The sequence below is a fragment of the Canis lupus genome, chromosome 29, assembly GCF_048164855.1.
Source record: "Canis lupus baileyi chromosome 29, mCanLup2.hap1, whole genome shotgun sequence".
Taxonomy (NCBI): domain Eukaryota; kingdom Metazoa; phylum Chordata; class Mammalia; order Carnivora; family Canidae; genus Canis; species Canis lupus.
In genome coordinates this window covers 17,653,116-17,679,210 of record NC_132866.1, presented here as the reverse complement: position 1 = coordinate 17,679,210, position 26,095 = coordinate 17,653,116, and the positions used below count along the sequence as shown (strand labels likewise).

At 34.8% G+C, this 26,095-nt stretch overlaps 1 protein-coding gene across 14 annotated transcripts in view; it reads left to right on the top strand.

Moving 5' to 3' along the window:
- VTI1A (vesicle transport through interaction with t-SNAREs 1A) overlaps window positions 1–26,095 on the top strand; it is a 356,845-nt gene that overhangs the window by 89,842 nt on the left and 240,908 nt on the right. For all 14 annotated transcript variants that reach the window (XR_012020590.1, XR_012020591.1, XM_072805321.1 and 11 more), the window contains one exon: window positions 314–398. Coding sequence is in view for 12 of the 14 variants with exons in the window: in XM_072805321.1 (XP_072661422.1) it covers window positions 314–398 (85 nt within the window). In the remaining 2 variants the exon portion in view is untranslated. The remainder of the gene's footprint in view (window positions 1–313; window positions 399–26,095) is intronic.

Genomic DNA, 26,095 nt, shown 5'->3' with positions numbered 1-26,095 from the left:
ATACATCTACTCTGCTGAAACAGGAAAGATCCAGTTGGCTCTCGTCTTCGTACATTTGTCAGTGTTTGGGAATAAGATTCATGTGACCACATACAACATGAATCTGCCTTTTAAAACAAAAAACTGGATGATCCGTACACAATTGATTGATTGGAAATCTGCCCATAGGAGATTTGCTAAAAATTATCTATAATGCATAGTATCTCCCCCCGCCCCAGAAGTGATAGGACATAAGAAGGCATTAATTTTTTTTTAAGGCAAAAAAAGAACATTGTAGACGGCCGTCTGATTTTTTTCCCTTTTTCTTTTTCAGAGGGCACATCTGCTCGATAACACAGAGAGGCTGGAAAGGTCATCTCGGAGACTAGAGGCTGGATACCAAATAGCAGTGGAAACCGGTAAGAATTCTGAGAGTGAGCAAATTGTCTTGCTTATGCACAGCAGTCTTCACAACACATGACATTTCAGGGAAACTTCAAAGGAGTAGCAGAGACAGCAGCCCGAGATGTGGTTTACATATTGGGGAGACAATTGGGAGCTTATTTGCGCTTATCTTTTTTCAAGTTAAAAGGCATGACATCTACTGAAAACAGTTCCTGAGGTTTAAAAGTATACATCTGAAAAGAGATGGAATACTTTGTCTAAATTCTACATTTGTCTTAATATGCAGTTACATGTTGTCAGTTTACCCACCCGCAATGATTGCTAGCACACAGTGCAGTCTCCAGTTGTTTGCTCCTTTACATTTCTTCACATATGGAAAAATTAACATTTTAATCAGTCTAAATGATGTGAGCTGGGGGCAAAGAAATAACAGTATCTAGCTTACCTTATGTGCCCTGGTGTTGAAAATGATTCCTAATGATTCTGTTTTTTAAAAATCATAAGATAGGAAAAAGATATGGAAAAAGAAGAGTCATAATAAGCAGCAAGACTAATGTTCATGATAATCTTAATAGCATTACTTAATAATTGTCCAAACTTTTGGTTTGAGTTAATACTAGTTATTAATTTCAGAAAATACAGCCCTAATTTGACTTCTAAGACTTGTCTATACTTAAAATGGACAAGCTTTTTCATTATAAACATTTTATGCAACAACTGTGTATTTTTACACAGTAAATAAATATCTATTAATCTTGCATAGTCATCCGATTTGTATAATTTAACTACGTTTTTTGTTTTGTTTAGTGAAGTATAGATTGTATAAAATTTATTTTATGTAGTTCAGATAGTTCTTGCCCTGTATATAAGCCACAGAAATAGGTAGTTAGCAATAAGTCCATTTTAAATATTTTAAATTTTAAATATTTTAAATTTAGCATCATAAAAATGTTTTTTTTGGAAGAACAGGTATAATGAAAATTATTCCAAATAATTTTTTTTTTGTGAATGGCTGATGTTTTCTCTTGCCCTGAGCTCATGGCTGTCCTATACTGGCTTACTATGTGATGAGTTCTAAGGAACTGAATAGGAAGAACCCAAATGGCATTGGCATTGTAGTAATAGTGAAGAACCTAAAGAAAACTGTGACCCCTCCAGATTCTTTAACAGTGTGGGCAGCCCTTCGTTCTGACATTATCAATAGATTGGCTTTCTGCCCTGATTGGAATAAAAGCCAGCTTTCATTTGTTCTTTTTTGTGCCTGGGCTCACCTTTAGAAGTCACTGTCTTGGTTAAGAATGTCAGTAACAGAAAGAGCCCTGAACATGAAGTCAAAAGACCAGACTTGGGTTCTAGCTTTTGTTGGTGAGACCTTGAGCACATCACACAATGCCTGAGTCTCAGCTTCTTCTTCAGTAGGTGGAATAATATTGCCTGTCTCAGAATATTCCTAAGAAATGATACCATATGCTAAAAATGTTTTGTATACCATAAAACTACACAAATAAAAATATTATTAATCTGTGATCATTTGGTGATATATAGGCATTTATCTTTCTCTATTTATAGAAAAAAGTTTTATTGTGGTTGAAATTTGTATATATTTAAGGACTTTTTAGAAAATGTTACTTTGACATCCTTGGAGAATGTAGTCCTTAGCCAAACATTAAGGGACTTTCTTTGACAAACCATCCTATTGGTGAGCCTCTTTCTACATGGGACTTGGTTGGGTTGGGGATATTCTTGCTTTGACACTTGATCACAGGGCTTGATTTGTCGGATTGGGCTACCTTTTCTCTTTCACTGTACCATTCATATATTTCCCTCCCAAAGCTTAAGGAAGTCATCAAAGAAGATCACAGATACTGCATTGATCAAGATGATAAGATTGAATGGGATTTGATGGTTATTCCTTTTGATGTGTACTAAAACATCACATTCACATCAGCTTATCAATATAGTCAACATGGAAAATGTCACTTTAAGAGTGTCCCCAAAACCAACCTCCATCCCTTTGGTAGAATACAATGGTAGTTTATAAAGTTTTGTAAAATTAAATATCTATTTGTCATATAAGGCTTGGGAAATTATTGCAGACTATAAAACCAAGTCTGGAAGAAGGAACACGGCGGGCTTTGTGGAAGTAAAGACAGATATGGTACAGCCTTTGCATAGACAAGAGCCATCACATTTTCTTGGATGAGTTTGGAAGTGGAGTGAGAAATGAGAAGCCAGGCAGAAAGCCTTTGTCTTGTCCTTGCTTCTTATCAAAGTAATATGGGGGGCGGGGGGGAAATGTTACTGTAACAGGTCCTATGTTGTTTATGCATTTCCTGCTTCCTTGTTAGCCCTCAGCCTGGTCATACCTGGTCAGCCAACAGCCCTCTGTTTTGACTGGGATTAAATATGTGATGCTAATAATTTTTGTTAAGATATTAGTAGAAGAACAATATCTTTCAAAAGGAAAAACTTGGCACATATTGGTTTCTTTTTGTTAAAGACTATGAAATGCAAGGAGCAAAAGAAGTAGAAAAGCTAGTAAGACTTGAAACAGCACAAAAGAGGGAAATGGTTTACAGGTATTGGTCTAATAGTTCTTAGACCGCAGCAGGAGTTGTGGGTAACAGCAGAATGAGAAAAAAAAAAAATGACAAAATAGTAACTTTCTCATAAGGCAAATTTTATTAATTAAAAGGACTGCACTTTTCCTAAGATGATGTTTTTCCTATTTTGGGGTGATAAAAGACAAGATAGTTTTATGATATGATATAAATAGCAGGTAGAAGTTATATATTTATTTTTCCCTCTCTCTGGAAAAATAACAAAATTGACAACCCTATTTGGGTCTTCTAAAATGTTTTTTGAAATTTTACTTGTCCACAAAATCTAGGAAAATACTGTGTGATGGACTAAATTGGAGAAAGAGAGAGCAACTCTATTATTTGGCCTGGTAATTAATGAGCTGTGTGACTTTGAGAAATCACTTAACCTCTCTGTGTATGTTTTTGTATTTGCAAAATCTAAACCTGACACCAGACTCTATGTATCTCCTAAGGTTGTTATAAAGTAAAATGAGGTCATGTATATATATTCAGGTTCTTTAGAAAGTAGAGATGGCTCTGTAAAAGTCAACATTTTTATGTTATTGTCAGCAAAAGTGCTCATCTTTCAGAATTACTGGCAAGAGGTTTCAACAAAAATCTGTAAACTTTTCTATTCATTTACTTGATAGCTATTATTGGCAAATATAAAAGAGTTTGATTATTATATATAATCAATTATATGTAAACAGCATAGAAAGCATATTAGTTTAACCACTAGTGTCTTCCTAGCAAACAATGAAATTCATCTTCTAAAGTTCTTGAAATATTTTTTATGTTCTTAAAAGTTAGTCTGATTGGCAGTTACTGTCTCTTTAGGAACTGCTTCTCAGCAGAGGGACACATGTCCAGAATGCTTTTGGTTTGAGAGAAAATACATGATTATTTCCATGTGCCATTTACACCTTGATATATATTGAGTTTAATACCAATCAAATTTCTTTCCAATCCTTTCCTTTTTGAGAAAATTGATGAGATTACCAGTTAATTAGATAGCTCTATCTAGAAAAGAAGAGACAGAGGAAAGAGTATATGATATTAAACTAAAGAGCTGTTGGTAGGACATTTTAATCTAAGACTTGCATCAAGAGGGACAATTATCAGACCTGTTAACAGACTTCCTTGAGAGTGACCATCAAAGACCAAACACTGTGGCAGTTGTATGAGCCATTGGCTTGACCCAGTTTGGCATTTCCTATAAGTTCTTATTCTAAAATATGTGCATAGAAAGTGACTCTTCCTTTTCTTCATTTACTACTAATAGTCAGGGATGACTCTTAGCTGTGGAGATAACCATTTTGTTTGACGTCAGGGACTTTATACTTAAAACTCTGGGTCATCTGCCCTTCATTCTGAAATGATGATTTTTCTTTCCTCTGAAGCAAATTATACCAGAATTACAACAGGCACACAACTAATGGAAACTATATGATTAATAAACAAAATAGATTGAAAGAGAAATTATACAAGTGCAGAAATACAAGGCTCACTCTCTCCTTTCAACAGGTGAGCAGATAGTTTAAGATAGTCCTTAGTATTCTACCCTGTACCTTAAGTAGGCCCAGGGCACCTGCTAGTACATCTCTGGAACCATAAGAGTGTTTGTCTACAGTTAGTAGCCTCACATCTTTGAAGAGTAGCCTATACCAATTATGAACTTTGCTCCTGCCATCTCTGAGTATCCAAGCCTTATGAGTCAGCACTCCTTCTCACTTCAAGCCACCTAGCTCTGGTGTTTCATTTTGGTCATTGATCTCTTACAACAAGGTGCTCGACCTCTGCCAGCTTCCTGGTGTGAAGAAAACGTGCTCCATCCACCTTTGTAGGTTCCTCGCCGTGGACTAGTGATTGGACCTAATGGAGAAATGGTGCAATGTTTATTGAACACTTAACATGGGTCACACACTGTTCTCAATCCTCTACCTTCAGTATCTCTTTAGTCCCCACCACAACCCTGTGTGGTCATTACTCTTCTCATTTTACAAATGGGAAAATGGGTACAGAGAGATTAAGTTATTTGCCCACTTTTACAACCAAGTTAGGAAATGGTATAGTTAGACTATCTGACTTCATTTCATGCCCTTAACCAATAGACCAAACTTAGATATGAATGAGTCTAACATACCTAGGTTTTCCAAGCTGATCTGTTGTAGTAAAAATACGTCATTTTCTCACATCTATTAACTTCCTTTCACATAATTTTTTCTGAAACTACTATTGGAAACTGTGTGCCATGTGCTGTGATACAGTAGTAATCAAGATAGCTAAGGTCCCTGTTCCCAAGCAGCTTATGTATGGGGATAGGACTTGGGGGCAGAATGAGACAGAAATTTTGTTAAATTAATGAATGAACAGACTAGTACACTTCTAGTGGCAAAATTAAGCAGGGTATTAAAAAGTTACTGATGAAGGCTACTTTAGACTAGCTAGTCAGGAAAGACCTCCCAGAGAGGTGCTTTGCAACCTGAGTCTTGAACAGTACAAAGGTGCCATCAATAAGCAGATTTGGAGCAGAAAATTCCAAGAGGGAAAAGTAAACACAAGGACTCTAAAATGAAAAGATGTTTGGGGTATTCAGGCAACAGAAAGAAGACCCATATGGCTGCATCAGAGTGAACAAGGGGGTATAGTACATGATTAGGTCAGAGCCAGGTAAAGTACAGATTCTGTGGGGTCCCAGAGCATGGGATGGAGCCTGAATTTGACTCTTAGAGTATGATGCCATTGGAGAGCTTTCAGCAGACAAGTGGCTTGATCTGCGTTGTGGAAATCAGGGATTATAGGGGTAGAGTGGCAAAGTAATGGAAACAAGGAAATTATAAATCATTTTTAAAGCCATTCAGGAGCAAGGAGCTTGAAATTTGTCCTCATTTCCTAAACAATTGGCATGAGATTCCAAAGATTCTTCCTTAAGGATATCACGCCCCCCTCAAATAGAGACTTATTAGTCCTTACACCTGGTTGGACTTTACATTAGACAACGGCCAGTTCACTGGGCTGTTGGTGATGGCCACTGCAATTATAAATCTGTGCTTAAAACCAGGTTTGTGATAATATTTCATTTGAAAAATTATGATTATCATACCTATTTCCTAGAGTTTATGAGAGGCATGAATTAAATAATGTATGTAGAAAGATTTTGTAAATTATCTCATAAAAGTATGGTGTCTTTTTCTCTAGAAATCTTCACTTTAGGTAGGTTCTGAATGTAAACATATATTACTACTTTGTTTAATTTTCTATTGGTGTAAAGAGTAATGGGTTAGTTCCTTACTACCCAAAATGGGGATCAGGACCAGCAACATCCCCAGGGAGCTTGTTAGAAATGTAGAATCTTGGGTCCCACTTCACATCTACTGAGTCAGAATCTGCATTTTAACAAGATCAGCCAAGATTAAATCAAAATTTAATTAGATATCCACTCTCCAGGGTTAGCAGTTAGTCTGTGTCTGTTTAAACTGGATAAAGGTCATGTCACTGAATCTCCTATACATGTGTAGATATATGTATCTGAACATGTATGCAGAAACTTAGGCAGCTAGCCGTGTATAGTTAACACCTACAATCCCTATGAAGTAATACAGATGGTGTGTCTGTTAATACTGGTGGCATAATGAGTCTCTTTTGGGTTACTGGATAGGTTACTAGCTATTCTAGTTGCCAAGTAATGCCTACTCACATTTTCCTAAACAAAGTAAGGTAAATAATTATTATAACTCCTATGTTTTTCCCTATATTGAGCACTACTTACATTTTTTTTTAAATGATACATTTATCACAATTTCCTGTGTGTCTTATTTCTTATTTCATTAGGGAAATGCAAAGATAGATGTTCTGAGTAACCACAATACACATGCTATGTATTTATAAGTTATTTTCATAAAAGAAATATTTTCTATCTAATCCTTATTTGTTGTAGAAATGATATAAAGGATTCTTCCATATATGTTTAAGGGTTTTCTTGGGAGTGCCATTCTTTTTCCTATGAAGACTCTTGTGTGTTTCTCTCTCTCTCTCTCTCATTGTAAAAACATTTAAATTCTGCTTTCATAGCAAGTTCCAGTTATGATAACACTATATAGTGTTATCAACTATGATCACCATTGTTAGATCCTCAGGCCATATTTATTTTACAGCTGAAATTTTGTTCCCTTTTTCCAAAGTTTATACCCCTTACAAATTTTTTTAATTTAAAAAAATAGATTTTACTTCAATTTCAATATTTCAGTTCTCTGTAATAGTTAACCTAATTTTAAGCTGCAAATATTCCCCATTTTAGGAATATACTTCCACAGGCCTGTTTTACTTGATGTGTTCAGATTGTTTTTGCTTTTTGATTATATCTTATCAAAATCCGAATTTATTTGACCTAATAGAGTAAGCCAGAGAAACATATGGAATACTTTTTTCTTCTTCTGGAAAACAAATAATTCTTAGACTTACAGCATTTTCATGAGGATAAGATATCTTATGTACACCACTGTTTCTGCTCTTTGCCTACATCTTTTTTTTAAGAGTTCATATAAGAAAAGCAATCAAGTATCAGCTTACCTTTTTAAAAGTCAAACAAGATGTGTTTCATGTTTGAAACTTTTAAAAGAATTAGAACAAATGCATTTAAGATAATAAAGTCCCTTCCTTTGTATCTTTAATTGTCTCAGAGTCTTGGCTGAACTCCTGATGGAGTTTTCCAGAGTTTCATGGGGTTATAGGAGGATTACGAAGTATAAGACCACAATACTGCAGCTTTATCACATTCTGTCTTTTGGTTCTTGATACTGTCTTTCAACTCACTTTATTATTATTATTATTTTGATCAACTCACTACAGAACTCATTTTGAAATTTTAATCAGTCTTGGAAGTATCTAGTGAAACAAGGTTTTTATCAAACTGAAGGCAGTCATTTTCTATATCATTTTAGTTTTTCCCATGTCTGCTGACATTTCCCTACTCTTCTACCTCTTCCTCATCATTCGTATTAACCTCTTTCTTCTCTTTTTCTCCTTCCTCTACTCTTCCCTTCTTTTCAAGAAATATTTTAGGTGTTGATTGCTGGGTACAGTGTAATAATTTTATTCAAAAATATAAATCATTGAATGTATTACTTTATCATCTACAGGAAGATTGATGGGTAAAACAATGCACAATAATACAATGTAGTACATAAAACTATTTTTGAAGTTTCAAGCAACTGAGCAAATATATCTCCTGCACAAAATAAAAGAAAGTTGTTTTTTTTTCTCTCTCTCTCCATTTACCAGTACGCCATTTATAAGACTTCTGGGAAAATAGATCCAAAAGGTATTAACTGTATGTTTCTTGCTCTTAGAGCTGTTATCAGTTGGGAGAAGAATAAATTTCAGATTCGGTAATATTAGTGGGAGTGATATACATTATATAAAAGAAGGTACACATTGTATTTCACGTTTTCAACAAGATTTCATTGAGCTCTGCTGAGTGTCAGATGCTTCAGGGATGCAGAACTAGAAAAACAAGATATCCTAGTCCTGGGTTATCTGAATACACAATGTTATGCCTATAAACACTGATCTGATTTTTAACTTAAGTATTTTGTTTAGGCACAGGTTGGAACTTAGAAAGGCTATGTCCACATTATTGCAACAATATCAAATTAATACTTTATATTGTTCTACAGTATAGGAACAGAATATGGGATTATAAAGTTGGGTTGATCCTAACCATCTATTTTATCCAAGTGTGTATGTATATATATTAGAGAAAATATTTTCCTGTAGAAATGTTAAACTTTTTGACAGAAAAAATAATTGCTAGAAAGAAGTTTCTCTATTCATTATTTTGGCTGGTGGAGTATGTGGTTATACTTTCAGAATCCTAAAGATACCTTCGCTTTAAAATGCATTTTTTTAAATGCCAATAAGAATTATTTGACCATGTCCTGTGAGTTTATAAGAGTTTTTACCTGGTGGTAAAATAATCACTTTTAATGTGTAGTTATCACTTACTTTATAATTACAACCCTATTAAAGTCTTACATCTCAAAAAGCTGTGGTTTTGCTCTGAAAAGAACAGAGGAGGTTGTCATTTGGGTGAAGCTCTTGAAGAACATTTTCAAGTTACACTTAAATTTACTTTGTGAGGTTCTCTGAAATATTGGTGAGCTCCATAGTAGTAAGAAAAGGATGTCATTTTTTCCCTATTTGGAGAACCTTCTCCTTAGGTGGTCCAAGTGAATTCATAGGTTCATTTTTAATCCATTAAAAAGTATTATACTCATTTTTAAAGGTGTCTTACCCCATAATGCCTATCACTTTTCCATTTGGTTTGTAAGATACACGTGAAGCCATTCTTATTCTGTTGCATCTCTGTGAGTTGAGAAAAAGAATGACGACCAAAGCAGACCGCTAAAATGCCAATTTACTTTCAAATATTACAGTGAAGGACGGTTAAGCTTATGACCTTGTTGCACTGTACTTATATAACTTTCCTTGGGATTTTTTTTAATCAGGTTTATTTTCCCTTTGAGTCTGACTTCTAGTGCCCAGAAGTTTTCTTTTCAGCGGTGTTTATGTATTTAACAGAATTTTCTGAGGTGGGTGCTACAGAATTTTCACAGCATGGGTTCACATTGGACTAAGACTTTGTGTACAACTTATATCAAGTGGGAAACTTGATGGACATGAGCTTTTAAAATGTCTTTTTTGTGTGTGCTCTACATTTGAAGCTTTCGCTTGTATTTCCTGTTGGGCTACAATGTTTTCCAGCATTGCCGTAAGAGAACAAAGTCAACATTAAAAAATAATTTTTTTATTGAAGAATATATTTTTCCAAGTCAAGTCATTATCAAAGAGACTGTCATGGTGGGTCATCATTCATGTATGGCACTATGTTGCCCTTTTGCATCTTGAGGTATAAACTCTAAGTCATAGTTAAATAAATATCTATTTATTTAGAGAGACGAAACCACCCTAAAGCCAGACAAGGAAGCTTTTTGAAGACTGTTCCTTTCAGAGGAAAACCAAGCATGTTGTTGAGTAATCCTCCCATTACCCTCCATGTTGGTAGTCCCATCACGATCAATTGCCTATGGTTCTAGTCCACATTGAAAGGTTGATATTTATGTCCACATAAAGTACACCTTTAAAATGGAGCTAATTTTCTTTATTTCCTTTCCCAGTGCTATTTGTAGTATGTGGCACTTGAAAAGAGCACACTGGAGCCTTTACATTTGTTCAGATAACAATTATTGGAGTCCTAAGAAATTAGAATTAGGGTTCATTAGACCTGGACTAAGCTAAGCTGATCTCTAAAAGAGCAAGGAAATACTGACTTAAATTAATATTATTAGCAATATTGTATTTGGGAGTAGGATAGGGGAGATACTCAACTCACCCGAAAGGAAATATAGTTTTTATGTAATTTAGAAAGAAGCAGACCCTGGCACTGTCCTAGGCACTTAGAATACAAAGTTTCTTTCATAAGGGGAAATATCTTGGCAAAATGTCTACGGGGACATTTTGTTTTAAAAGCAAGGCAGGGAGTAATTAAGTACATTTCACTGTGTTGGGAAAGGTGGATCTTATAGAATAAATACAGAGAATGCAGAGTGAGCAAGATGAAGTGGGTAAAGCATGAGCAAAATCAGGCTTCAGGGCAAATATGTGGCTTATGAAGACTTCTAGAGTGTGTCCTATGACATAGCTAACATTCATCTTAGTTATTAAGTATACTTGAAAGTGATAACATTTGGGGATCCCTGGGTGGCGCAGCAGTTTGGCGCCTGCCTTTGGCCCAGGGCGCGATCCTGGAGACCCGGGATCGAATCCCACATCAGGCTCCCAGTGCATGGAGCCTGCTTCTCCCTCTGCCTGTGTCTCTGCCTCTCTCTCTCTCTCTCTGTGACTATCATAAATAAATAAAAAAAAATTAAAAAAAAAGAAAGTGATAACATTTGTTTTAAAAACATTTTCCCTCAAACTTTTTATTATTTCACAGTAACCCTGCCAATTAGCCTATCCATTCTAATTGTCAGATGTGTAATTATTTTTTAGTACATTACGAAGTTTCTTAATGCTTTGAATTATAAACTTTAGGAGTTTTTAACCTTGTATTATGTGCTGAAAATAATAATGCTAATATTAAGAATAACATTGTATAATCTACTTTGAAATGTTCAGACTACTTTTATATCTGTTATCTCATTTTATCAATCAATAAATTAATTTATCTGAAATGGAAATTATTTGTTCAGACTTAGTAGACTGTTCCCCTGAATACTATTGCTATCTATTTTTACCAGCCAGAGTGGATATTAAGTTTCATTTGGTTTAATGAAGGAATCAGTATTTTGTTTCCTTCATCCTCATTTGCATGTCTATAAATTATCTAATAATTATCTATAATGTTCAATGCTCTATGCAGTGACTTGTTGATGATTAGGGCCTATTATTTAAACAAAGAAACAAGCAAACAAAACTGTCATAATAAGAAAGCTACACAAATTTAAAGGATGCACCAGTTTTTTTCACTGGTGTTAGCATAGAACTTTTACAATGTCATCCAAATTTTTCATGTAGGTTGAGTTAAAGAAATTGACTGGAGTGACTTTGTTAATATAAAAAAGAGACCTTTTTAAAAGAAAAAAAACACTATGACCCTAAAAGGTAAGCATGAAGATGGACCAGATATCTTATTGCCTCCCTGATATTGCCTGCCAGCTGTGAATTCTCTTACTACAATGAGACCCCTCATTTTTATTGCTGTGTGCAAGGTACAGTGTTTCATTTTTCTTCCTACTTGGGCTTCCTGTAGAATGCACACCCCATATAGTTCTTTAAATTCAGACTGTTGTGAGAACAAGTCAGTCTTTCTGTTCTCTCTTTGTTAACTATATACCTCATGGAGCAACAGTTCTTTCTTGCCCTCCCTGTGTTGTTGGACTGTGCTCAAATTAAACACTGTAAGAGTATCAGCAGGTTACAAAGGTGAAGTGTATCTTTGTATAACATCCTGTATTTTTGTATAACATCGTCTTGATCTGGAAAATGTTAATACATTTAAGCCAAGTAATCGTCTCATCCCCACCCCTTGTAGATGAGGACTTCCTATCTACCATATATAAAGTAGGGAGAACATGTGTACAATTTTTGCTCTCCTTTGAGGCTAAAAATACTCATGCATATAAAATGCGGAAGAATTATTTTATAATCCAAGAATCAAGTCAGATCACCTGTCTTTCACCTGTAGTGAAGCAAAATGGAATGTTCATGGAGCTTCGTAACTAGACAAGTTCAAATCTTGGTTCTACCACATATTTTGCCAGGAGACCTTGGGTAAATTCCTTAGCCTTTCATTTCCTAATCTACAAAATCTTTGCAGGTTTTCTAGATGGAGGTTATTCTGAGAGTTAAGTGAGGTAAACCTTATAAAACACTCATTGCATGTTCAGTTCATCATAGGTATTCAGAAATGGTAGTTTCCACCTGTGCTACTTTATATAATAACTCAAACTGCTGTGACAAATAAAACCCAGTGCCCAAGTGGCTGGAGGTAGTAAAGCTTATTGCTCACTCTTGGGAACATCCAGTGTAAGTGTTCCTTCCTGGTGAGCAGATGGCCTTTCAGGCAATGTTTCAGAAAACCAGGCTTCTCCCACTTTGTGGCTCTGCCCCACTTAGAGGCTTTTGAGTCCTCTACATTTTGCCAGCAACCAGGCAAAGAGAGAATGGAGAAGAAGGCACTCCTACTTTTAAAGCTCCATAGGCACCAAGTGACACACGTTGATTTTGCATACATTCCACTGGCAAGGACTCGTTGGATTGTGCCACCAAAATGTGAGGGGGCTAGGACCTCTACTTCCAACTGGATAACCACTTTCTAATCACTACTTTGTTCCAGTATAGACAAGCAGCTTACCCTCCTCTGCCATATCAGGTATTCCTTGCCCACTTTACTTCCTTATAATCCAATCAGTTAGAACCCTGGCTAGTAGAACATAATGGGGAGAGGTGGAGGAGGAGATGGCTTATGGGTCAGGTCAGTGCATGTGATCTTCAAGAATTTGTGACAAACGACATTTTCTCTCTTACGTATATTCTGTTAATAGACACAGTAAAGAGTCAATATCATTTGCTTTCTTTTCTACCAAGCATTTATCTCTATGCACTTCTCAAATTTATATTCCTTAGATCTGTAACAAAAGATACTTCTGCTGCATGTATTTTCATCCATGTGTTGACAATAGACACAAGTCAGCAAATTTATTTATACCACTTCTAAAGTATGTGCTTAAAGAATAGTGCGAACTGTCAGAGCTGAGAGGAACCTAAGGAGACATGGTAACTAAATGTAACTTGCTAGCCTGGGTGGGATCCTGAAGCATCAGACAAAGGTCTGAGGACATTAGACACAAATGAGGGAACTATGAAGAAAATGTGGACATTAATTGATAATACTTACCAATATTAGTTCATTAACTGTGGCAAATCTATAGTAATGTAAGAGGTTAATATTATGAGAAAGTAGGTGTTAAGACTATGGGAACTCTTTATACTATTGTAATTTTTCTGCAAATCTAAAACTGTCCTAAAATGAGTTTACTTTTTTTTCCTTAAGTACATTGTAATCACAGTGGTCTTCATATTTGCTGAATAGCCACAGTGTAATATTGCCACTGCTGCAGACCTGGCCTCTCCTTTTGAACTTTTATATCACCAGTGTCAATAACAGGGCCTTCCCAGTAATTGACAGAACCCATGTCTGTTTAAAGCATCTGGCTCAGATTGTGGCACTGGAAATGCCCCAGGAATGTTTTCTCCCCTTTCTTTGCTCTCCCTCCCTCAATGCTTCTAGTCATTCTTAAAAGAACAATATGAACTTTTATTTGTCTATCAAAAAAGATCAGACTAATAAATCACTTTATTTTATAGCTTCAGGAAGTAAAAGATACATTATTGGGGCATGGTCCCAGCGTTCATGTGGTTCATCTGCATGTGCCCTGTTTATGATGTGTAGGGAGAAGACCATTTTGCTTATTAGAAGAATGACAGTCTATACTTTTTTCTTTTTCCGTCAAGAAAAACAAAACAGACTATACGATGACAATAGAAACAGTTTTGTAAGAATAGTAAGATGGTAATTTTTCCAGTTTGGATCTCCCAAAATGTTACTGTTTAATTTTAAAGCTAAAAAAAATACCTAGATTTAAAAATGCCTCAAATATATTCTTGAAAATCATTTCACATCATAATTTCTCAAAACATACAGCTAGAGAAAGAAAAAGAAAGAGATTCCATATGTCCATACCACGAAGAGACAAAACAGTTGTAAAAACATTATTTTCCTAATATTTTTGTTTCTCTCTCCAAATTGTATAATACTAGGATTTGCATCTAAGGTCAATGTCTGAAAATTCTACAGTGACTGACTTTTAGAACTATACTTCTTTGGTTTATTCCAGCATCATAGTGATGTTTCTTGATTTCTCCACACACAATTGTACCCATTTCAGCAATATTTATATGTGAAAGGAAGTGGAAGTTTGAATCCAGATTTGTTGACCCTTGAGATCTTATATTGACCTTAGTGGGTATTAACTTTTTAGATCAATAAGAGCTGTTATTGACCTCAAAGAAAAGTCAATATCTGCTTGTTAATTTGCAGCTTGAAAATGTTATACATTTTGTTCTTCATTATTACCTTACTTATTTCAGCCTTTTAAAAAAAATGTCTTTACTGTTTCTACCAAGAGATCATCTTGTCAAAACATTTTAGTTTTGGTGTTTAAGGAGATAATCATTGGGCATGGTGGGCATTTGTGAGTGGGTCATTTCAGTTTCTTATAAAATTACAGCTGGCTGAGATTCATGCTGTTCAGGAAAGTGAAATATACTTAATTGTATTTTATTGAATGTAGTTTTTAGCACTCTAGAAACAATTTAAATGATCTATAGCTCATGATAGGAATATTCTGACGTGTATATATGAGGAACGAGAGAAAGTTAAATTGGAAATAAGTGGTCTGAAAAGCAATTAATAATGTTTTCTGCTTTTCCATAAAAGTATGAATAAAAAAGATCAATGCAGATGAATGTTCAGCAGGTACTTTTTATATGGATAAACATTGAAAGCTTTTATAAGTACTTCTTGTGTGGGTTTGAATTTTAGAGGCCTATGCTTCTAAAGTTTTATTAAGTGTTTAAGTTTTAAGTATTGGTAGAGAAGTGGCTTTTCACATCATTGTTTTGTATATTAACATGGAAATGTCAAGTTTTGCATAACTTTAAATGTCTCAGAATTGCCTATTGCTGAAATTCAAATGTCAGAACAATACTTCTGCACATATATGACTCTGATATTTCAACTCTAAAAACCTCATAAATGATTCAGTATCACTTTGGCCTTGTTATGATACAACTTTAAAAAGAGGCAGAGAGATTTAAATCTGGTTTAGGAAGTGGTAGTCTCATTCATTCCAGGCTTAAAGCACTAATCTCTCACTCATTAATGATAATTAATCTTTTTAAAAAAATATGTAACCATTTTGATGAAGAATTTGAGTTTTAATAAGGATCCTTTCAGTATTTTGCAGCAGTACAAAAAATGAAGTTATTTCATTTTTGAGTGACAGGATTGGCTTATATCTTACACTCTTTTGTGATATTAGTTCATTGTCATGGAGTTCTCAAGATTTATTTAAAAAAAGAGCTTTATTCAAAAGATGAAGGATTTCTAGGACATAAATGATAAATAGAGGCCAAATGGCCTGTAGAAGTAGACTTTCAACTATTAATTTACTCTTGTAAAGTTCGCATGGCATCTATACCTTTAAGATTTTAAATTTGAGAGCTGAAATGAATGAGCCTTAGAGGTGACAAGCTTACCTTTGTCATTTTATACAGGAAACTGAATCTTGATATCCAGTCCCTATTTATCGCTAGTAGATTTAATTTTTTATTTAAAAATCTCAAATATTGTTGACTATTGCTGGCATATTAATAGTTTGAAATAAAATACCTTTACCAGCCTCATATTTTTATATTAAGTATTTCCTTTCTTATGGAAAAAAAGCTTTCCCCAGGGGGACTTTATCACTTGAAGAGGCTTATTTTCATACATGGTCCTAATAGCCTGTTCTATTTCCTTTTCTTGGATACAAAGTTATGACAATTAAAATATGCCAGCATTTCAATATGATGAAATTGATATGTTTGGGGTCTTACTATTCCAGAAATAAAAAATACTATTAGGGTCATAGCTTGGAGTGTGTACCTTGGCATGTTTCATTTTTCCTCTGCTAGGAGATTAGTGGAAAATAAGCTCTGTAAATTAAATTTTATTGCAAAATTATCTTCCGATGTTCAGCAGTGAAGATAATATTGAATGATAAGGCTAGAGTGGATTTTGTATAAGGCAATTACAGCATGAAGACCACAATCTGAAAGAAAAAAATATTGCTCAAGATTTTCTATAATCTGTAGAAAACTTCATTTTGGGATGTGTTTAAAAATTGTCTCATTTTATACAAGTGATTATAAGACTTAAGGTAAATTGCAGTTTGGAAGTAGCATTACTGAATGGTTTTAATGACCATTTATATATGGTGAAAGGGACAAATTTATATATATATTTTTTCATTCTTGGGAAATTGTTATCATTTCAAAAAGTCTCTCCGCTACTGGAGTTCTTTCTATGAAGCTTGCTTTATCCAGTGACCCTCTCTCTCTCTTTGGATAACTGCATATGAAAGTTAAGATCAAAATGTGCACGGTGTATTACACTCTCACTGTGGCACATGTAAAGAGGAACTTCTGTTCCAGGTCTCCATTGTGTAGTTGAAGAAGTATCTGGTCCTTTATTAACTTTATTTATACCTCAGGGCTTGAGTTTTGCCTTTACATAGCAATTGCAAACAGATAAGAATAAAGGCATTGTTCTTAAATTATGTGGAGAGTCCTTAGTTTCAGAGAACTTTCTACAAGTAAACTTGAAGCGTGTGTACATGCTTGTGTGTATGCACCCTCTCCCACCCCCAAAAACTCTGGTTCATGTGTGTGTTTCCTGGCCTTATGTTCTTTTTTTCCACCAATTAATCAAGACATGTTTAGTGGGTGTCTGAGATGAGCAAATTAGTGTCACAAGATTCTGGAATGGTAGAGACAGATTATGGTTGTGTCAGCATTGGCTCCATCCCAAGGAATTGAACATCTTCTAATAGTATTAGGCAGCAGAAATTATTAAAGGGATCTGCTTGTTACCTAATATGCATAGGATCCTGTCATTTTTTAATTAAAAAGAAGCCATTCCCTTCAATAAATAGCAACCTAAAAAATGAATAATAATTCAGAAGAAGTTCCTTCCTACAAGCAACTTGGAAGAGATAGCTTATTGAGTCAATATATATGAATTCTTACCATAGGCTTATCATGTAACCATCACTTTAGACAATTCATCCAGCTGAACTGACTCTAATGCCATCATGAATGAAGACTATGGAGGTTTATCAAGATGAAAATAACCCATTAAGAACTGATTTGTATCAGTTTTGAGAAGCAGAGCCCGAGACCTGGCCGGTAAGGCTTGGGCTAGGGAAAGTTCACTCGGTGCTGGGCATATACCAGCTCCACAGGCCCCAACTCTATTAGTGTAGAGATAAGCTGATTAGGTCTTGTCAATCAAAGGTGCCCATATCTCGATTGAGAGACACACACTCTCTCTCCATTTTTCTTTAAGCATTGAAGCAGGCAACAAAGAGAGAGATGTGTGGTATGCATCCCCACGGTTGTCGCCACGCAGGGTGCAAGGGTCCTGTGATGATGTGATGACTGTATTAAAGAGTACATCAATTTGTTTTAAAGTGTTTTGATTTTTTATGGTGGCATTAAGAGAGAGAACATTGTGGTTGCAGCTTTACTAGAAAGCAAAGAGTTCTAGAAGAAGAAAAAAAAAGTGTTTCTTTGAAGCCTACCAGGGCTTTGAATCTTGCTGTGCCAATGGGCGCTTAAGTGCTCCCGTAACTGGCATCCTCAGATCCACCATCAGCTTAGGAAGTACCTTCCTCTCCAAATTATTCCTTTAGAGGAACAGGGGGAAAAATGTCAAATTGACAAATGTGATATTCATATTTATTGACCACAAGTTTTTTGTTTTCTTTTTTAAAATGATATAAGATTTTGGATGAACATATGACATATATTGGATATACTGATGTACCCTGATCCATCTGTAAAGAATGGAGATACTTCTAAATGTTCCCCAACTATGGATGAGCAGTGTTGCTTCATTTGAATTGTTTTATACAGAATAAAAATATGTCTGGAAGATAAACTTGACTAATGAATATAGGCTGTCAAAATGGAATTCTGTAGGGCTTCAGCTTGAGACCTCATCATCTAGTCAGTGTTGAGAAAAAGGTAGAGCGATGGTGTAAGGGGAAAACCTGGCCTTTTGTTCTTTACATCTGAAGTTTGCTCACTGCAGGCCTCCTTCCTACTTCAAATGCAACAACAGAAAGGAGCCCTTCGTCCTTTCCCCCAACCCTGCATGCACCCCCGAGTGCCACAATCCTGCATGGCCATGGTGCCACAGTGGATTATCTCTTTATCAGCTATTCCTCCCTTCATTCCATCCATTTTCCACTAACCAATCAGGCAGCCCTCTTAGGAAAGACTGGTGCTTATATCAATAAAATGTGAATTCAGAACACACAGGTCCACACAGCCATTCTAGATGTTGCTGGTCACAGAACAGAAAAACATTCATGCTCCCCAGACTTGGATGCCTCTGCTGAGGGTCCTGTGAGAAAAACAAAAATTTGAGTAGATGAAAACAGGACTCGTAATAGTGTCTGAAGTGAAAAAGGTATTCCATTTTACACAGCACTGATTTGCCAGAGTAGGCACATTAATACGTAGATGTGTGTGGCATGCATATGTGTGTGAATGTGCTCATGGGTACCCCCAAGAAATGGGTACAGCATGTAAGACATAGGAGAGTAAAAAACAAGCAAACAAACTACTTTGTCACTGGTTCTCTTGTGACCCAGATAGGGGTAACTGGCCATGATGAGTCTGTTTTAAAGAAAGTCTGGTCTTGAGGTGCATTTTTAATTGGAAAGATTACAGTCAGTGGTGTATTTTAATATATACAGATTTTCTACTCAGGATTCTTTGCCTGAAGACATTTTATTCCTGGATTTATGTTAATAACAATAAAGTCTTTAGAATGCTCACTGATTTTTTTCATAAAAGTTAAGATGCAACTTTCTAGAAACACCTTTTAAAAACATATATATTGGTACATTCACATTTTGGATACTGTGTATCTCTCTTCTCTGTAAGCACCTTCTCATTGTTTAGGTTTCTAGTTTAATATTACTTTTTCAGAGAAGATTCTACTGACCACTCCATTTAAAGCAGCTTTGCCCTCCTGTCTTATCAGACCCCTCCCTCATAGCATTGACTGTAAATAAGGATAATCCATAACTCACTTCTGCACAAGAATGGAAGCTTCCTGAGGGGCATTTTGTTGAGTGACTGAAAGAATTGGACAGCTCTTTTTTCATTACAAAGAAAAATGCTTATTTCCAAAGTTCCTCACTAACCTTTAAACATTACAATAATCATAGCCTCTTCCCAGACTGCTTTCAAGGAGATCTACTGTGGCTTTGTGACATCTTAGGAATTAGTTCTATCTGTCTCTCATTGCGTTGAAATTCTTACTACATTCAAGTAGTTCTCGCCAAAATAACATTTTGCACATTAAAAAAACATTACATTTTACTCAGCAAAGTGATAATTAAGAAAAGTATACCTTACTTAAGCCAATCCACCATGCAGCTGGTGCGTACCCATGAATAAGCATTTGGTGGTAAAGATTTTAAGCCAATAATGAGTCTGGATTCCCTTTTTCATTCACTACATACTTTAGTTGTTAAGCTTTGTTTTTCTCCACTATTTACCAGTTATAATTTCCTAAGTTCACTGTGGTCATTGTTTCTAGGCTACAAAATTAATAGTGAAGTTAGGTTGCAGTATAATAATGTGGACTCATCATGACTTTGGATATAATGTTTGTTTCACTGAGACCCTGAATCAAGTATGGGAAGAAATGGCTTGGACTAAGGAGCATTTGCTAATAGTGGCTTTGTTGTTGCGTAAGCCTCAGTTTTCCTCTTTATTATGTGATGAGCAAAGCATGTAACTGTTTCTTGTTTGCTGCTTATAAAGATAAATACTTAAATTATTCAACTTTCAGCTGTAAGCATCTTCAGTTCATAGCAATGATTTTGGAGAATGGCTTTTTGGGGGCAAATTTAGAAGCTTAACTCTAAAGGGAATAAGATATTTTAATATGATTCTCTGATCACTGTAACTGAAAAAAATCTATTTGAATAATATAGGGAATTGTACACCAAAATAGATCATGCTTATAATTAGCATTTGAAAAAGCATTCTTGAAAAAAAAAAGCCTTTAATGAGAAAATTTAGGGATACCCTTGAAATATTTGGAAGAATATTATAAACTAAAGACTACTATCTCTTATTTGCCCCTCAGAAGTATTTTCCATCAACAAAGAATATATTTTGAGTTGTTTTTATCATCAACATTTCACACACACCCCCAAAGTATAAAAATCTATCACTGAACTTTATTTATAATGTACCAGAATTTACCAACATCACTAGACATGCTTATCCCTGAGACACTACTTTTTTATTTCATAAGGCAGAGGAGTATTCTGAGCGATTTGATGAATTTTTCTTTGGGAAAAACAATTTTTAAAAAAATAAATTACATCAAGTGCTTATTTTTCAGCTTCTCAGATGACCTTTCAAATAGTTGTCATACATAATAGTCCTGGTTTATCAGGAGTAAACAGACATAACTGCTGGACACTGGAGGTTTAAAGTATCATCATTAAACTACCAAAATTCAAAAGCAATAATGTTTTATTATTTTAAAACAAATGTGGTTGTTTTTGCCATATTCTTCCTTGATGCATTAGTATTTGTTCATGAATTAGAGGGCCAAGATCTTCTGTTTCTTTATATTTACCTTGCAATTCTGCTTGACAAATGTTTATTTCTGAGAGTAAGTAAAATTGAGCATATTTAGGACAATAGAGTCAATGGTACCTCAGTTCGATTTTCTTTTAGGATGTTATATTTTTCCTAAGTAACAAATACCAGGTAACTTCCAGAAGTAGGATTTAGATGGCAGTTTTTAGGATGTGTGTATGTGTGTGTGTGCACGCCGCGCGTGTGCATATATATAACTATATAAAATAGATTTTCTTTTATAACAACATCTAAGTGTCTCTTGATTCAGCTAGTTTTATCATAGCAATCACATGTTGTAGGGAGCTCTTTTGTACCATTAATAATAACTAAAACACAATCGTCTCTTTAAGGGAGAGAAAGAGAAGAGGGAAAAGGTGGAATTTGAAAAGGGAGGAAATCTGTTCCTATTCCTTCCCTGAGGCTGAACTGTTTATCACTCTATCCTCATTCGATAAAAGTGAATTTTATAATAAAATTTTCCCTAATCGGGCACTGTCAGTGGAGGTGTCTTATCGCTGAGAGGAAAATGACACCGATCCTATCGGAAAACAGAAACGATGTCACCATGTTCCCAATCACAGCTCTTCAGCCCCCATATCTACCTTCTCCACAAACACCAAGCAGTGCTTTTTTCATAAGAACATCAAAACCGAGCAAAGTCATTAAAATTGCACCCGCGTAGAGTTGCTGGGACCAGCCGCAATAGCGCAAAATGGGATGTGGGAAAACAGACTCTCTAAATGTGCTAATTCCATTGTCACGTGTTTACGGCTTAATTTTAATCAGTTAAAAAAGCCACACATTGCAATAAATTGGCATTATCTTCTGTGACACCAGAAGACACAGTTGGTTCAAGGATTTAGAGGGTCACTGGCAACAGTATATAGTATTACAGACAAAGTATTTTTACGCTTGAACTGCGGTAGCTAAGGTACAATCCCCAGTTAAGACTGCAAACAAAGACTATAACCCACATTGCACTAAGTTCAACTTGCAGACCACCTCCATCCTGGATGGACTTTGTATGCAAAACAAAGAATTTTGAGAATTTTTTAAAGCGTAATTTATTCATCATATAAAAAATTTTTTTAAAGTAGCCTTTCAGTGCTGTCGCCTAACTACATACTTGGCAATAGACCAATAGTCTTTCCATAGGTCCTCTCCGTAGACTTGTCTTCCAGTACTGATGTTTCATTGACTGTGTTTACATTGACCGTTCGACTTGTGAGCCTAAACAAAGATACATTAACACGCTTGAGGAAATGCAAACAGAAAACAGTGTCATTGACAATTGTTGAAGGCCAACAATGAAAAACTATCTCTAATGGTCTTAATTTATTAACGTCAAATCAGCACCAAGATATTTTTACACAATTAAGTTCAGAAACTACTGAAGTAGAAACTGCTGGCAAATTTAATTTTAATTTGTTCTGTGGGGTTATTCTTAGGATATACGTATCTCTATTTCAAAGCAGAATAACCCCTTCGATATGGACTGACTCCTCTGCATGGGAATATCTGTGAGTGGTTTTTGGGCAATAAGTCATTTTCCATGGTGAGGTGTAAGATATCACTCTGGTTCTCAGCTTTGTAAACTGTCAGCACATTTACAATAGAGTTTTAAACATTAGCCATCATAAAGTTTGTTTTAAAACATCTACTAAAATACTAAGAACTATCTGACCTGTGTGGTTAGTGAAATAACAGTGAGTGGAAAAGAATTCCAGTTTCATCCTGAAACTAGTTTTTTTTTTTTTTTCTTTTTAATTGACAAATCTGACCTTGGGGGAGAAAAAAAGAATGCAACCATAACTTTTATGGAATGAAAAGAGCTTTCAGACTTAAATCATTTGACAGTGACTGAAAAAATAAACATTTAAGTGGCTTTTGTTTTAATTTTGTTCAGCGCATTGTTGATCTGTTTGTACCAAAAGCAATAGAAAGAAAAGATGAAGTAAGAGTGAACCTAATAGAAATAATTTTTCAGTGCATTGTGCTTGTCTTCACTGTGAGTTCAGTTTTCTATAGTTGATGTCAAATTGATCAGACCTCTGCTGCGTGATTGAAGTACACTTTTTTAAAACCTCTCATATTGTGAAGTTAAAATGATTAAGTTGTAATGCCACTAAAACAGTTTTTCTGATTGCACTCACTTTGCCACAGAGGCTGTCTGAGTTACTGCACTTCTTCTTAACAACTTGAGTAAATTTACAGGGTCATTCCTTTAAAAAAAAAACAACCTAATACGGAAGAGGAGTGGGTGCAAATTTCGAACACAGTTCTTTTCTCCTAGGATTAACAGCCAGCTCTGCATGAAGGGAGAAAAGTTGGGGGCATATAGAAAGGACTTCCCTAGATGATGGCTCTTGGCTTCTTAAAGGAGATGCTCACAAAAAATAAAAAGAGCATTAATTGTGTAAAATGGGATGCTGGCTTTTGTTACATGTCTAAAAACGGTTTCATTGATTTTGCTCAGACTTTACTAGTAGCTATGGGTCTTTGTCAATGATTTTTTTTCTTTCCTTTTCTTTTCTTGTTTTTCTTTTTTTGAGGAGATAAGCTAGTTAAAATTTTCATGTGTATACATACATATATATTTTTTACTCATTGTATGTTAATGTTAAAAAAGTTGTCCGAGTTGATCATTATGCACTGCCTTAAAGAGAAACAGCTCCCCCTCTATATTTGGATGGAGACCCATAGGATGTGTTGATTGAAGGAGATTTATGGGAGGTAACGTGTTTATCAAGTTTATACATGAGGTAGCAGAACAGGTTTTATTTAGCCTTCCTACACCATAAAATTAATAAGCCTAATACAATTGCTAAGTTGAAATCCTGTTTCTGATTTAAAATTTTCAATATATATATTTAATCTCTTTTTGGGGAAAGTAACTATTTTAAAGAGATTACAAATCACAGTGTCATAGTTAACCTGACAGAAAACACTATGGAAATATTAGTTCAGCCACAAAACACCATACTTTTTTAGAGTTTTGACAGTAAAGGATATAGAACATTTTTAAATCTATTTAGAGGCTGTGTAAAAATCAATTAAAAAGTATAATGCTTCATGATTAATGAAAAGACTATGTTCTATTTATATTTCTTCTTGATTTACTTTAGTTACACAAATAGCAGTTATGCAATAGGAACTGAGTTCTTTCATAGGAGCTCTCATTTTTAAAAACTATATTGTATTTTTAAACCCTATTTATAACTTACACTACTACTGACTGTAGTGTGCACACCAGTTAATGTTGTGTTATACTTTTCTACACATAGGCTGCGCCATTGAGCCACTAGTTAAAAGAATATTTCCTGTGCTGCCTGCAGTACGTAGAAATGAAAATGCAGAGTAGATGAGAGTGACTGGCTGAAAGCTTTTTAAATGTTTGTTACCAAAATTAACACAGAAAAAAGAAGCATATTTTGATATACCTGTCAAACAGTTTAGGATCTTTTAAGATAATTCCTAATAATTTTAAATTTAATGCTTTTTAAAAACACACTCTTTAAGTTTTTTTATTACATCCCACAGACATTAGAAAATATATAAGAAAAACATAAACTAGAAGAATTCAATGTTTCATTTAAGTATGTGGGGTCATTTTAGTATTTTTATATGACTAAAGATTATTTAAAATTTATTATAATTTAAAAGATACACTATTTAAATAACTTTGAAGCATCAAATATAATTAACATAAATGTATGCTGAGAAATTTTACATTAAAGTCTTATTCAAAATGAATAACAAAATCTATTTAACTTCCATATCTGCATGAGAAATTTGTGAAGTCAAAATCAATATCTTCTCTGGTGAAATATAAGAAACTGTTCAATAAATCTAAATTAAGGACTAGTTTGTTATTATGAATACACTAATTTCCATTAATATTGGGACTAGCAGACATAAAAGACTATAGCAATGTCTTTATTATATGTTTACCCTTTGATTTAAGAATACTTTAAAATAATTGATTGAAATAATATTTACAACTATATTATATTTTAACCTAGATGTTTATTTACTTTTATATATTGGAACATAAATTTTAAGTATAATCAAGTACTTTTGTTAAATATGTAAGAAAACTAAACTTTGTGTGTAGGGTACAACGTCATTCTTTGATCTTGGCATTTTGTAGATCTGTACATTCTGAAAGGAGAGCTCTCTGGGACTGTTTCTTGGCATAAATACATCTTGTTTAAACATTGCTTTGTATTTAGCAGAGAGACTTTTATTTATTTTTTTTTTTTAGTAGAGAGACTTATTGAGAAAAGTGCAGTATCTTCTCTCTCTGCTAGTAGTGGAGAAGTTTGTGATTGAAAATCTAAGCGGTCATATTTAGTTAACATAAAGCACAAGTTCCAAAACTGTTAGTGCTGTTGCCAAGTGTGGCTCTTGCTTGGATCCGCAGCATGCAGGCCCCTACATGCTCCTGCTCATAAACGCCACCTCCTTCTGAACACCCCATGACTTCATACGTGAATCTTCAGGGAAGAGTTTATAAAAGTATGTTCCTCAACCAGTTCTGTGTTGGGGAGGTCTTCTCCAGCGTTAATTTATACTGAGGCTAACCTACAGCCAATTTGGACATAATATCTAAGTTTATCATAAGAGAAAAAAATCTTATAGCTAGTAAAAATTGAGTCTTTTTTAAAAAATATTTTTTTATTTATTTATTCATGAGCGACAGAGAGAGAGAGAGCGAGGCAGAGACACAAGCCGAGGGAGAGCAGGCTCCATGCAGGGAGCCTGACGTGGGACTCGATCCTGGGTTTCTAGGATCATGCCTTGGGCTGAAGGCGGCACCAAACCACTGAGCCACCCGGGCTGCCCTAAAAATCGATTCTTAATGTGTTGCAACATATTTTTGCAAAACCCCATTTTCATAGTTTATTGTGTCATTTACTTTATAAAATGTGGTTTGTTAGGAGTATGATTTTCACCATTTTGTGCATTCATAAATGAATGAAATCTGGGCACACAGTTCTATTTCTCATTACTGAGAATAGTATGATGTGAAAACTTATTATTGCTTATATTTATATCATCTTAATTCTATT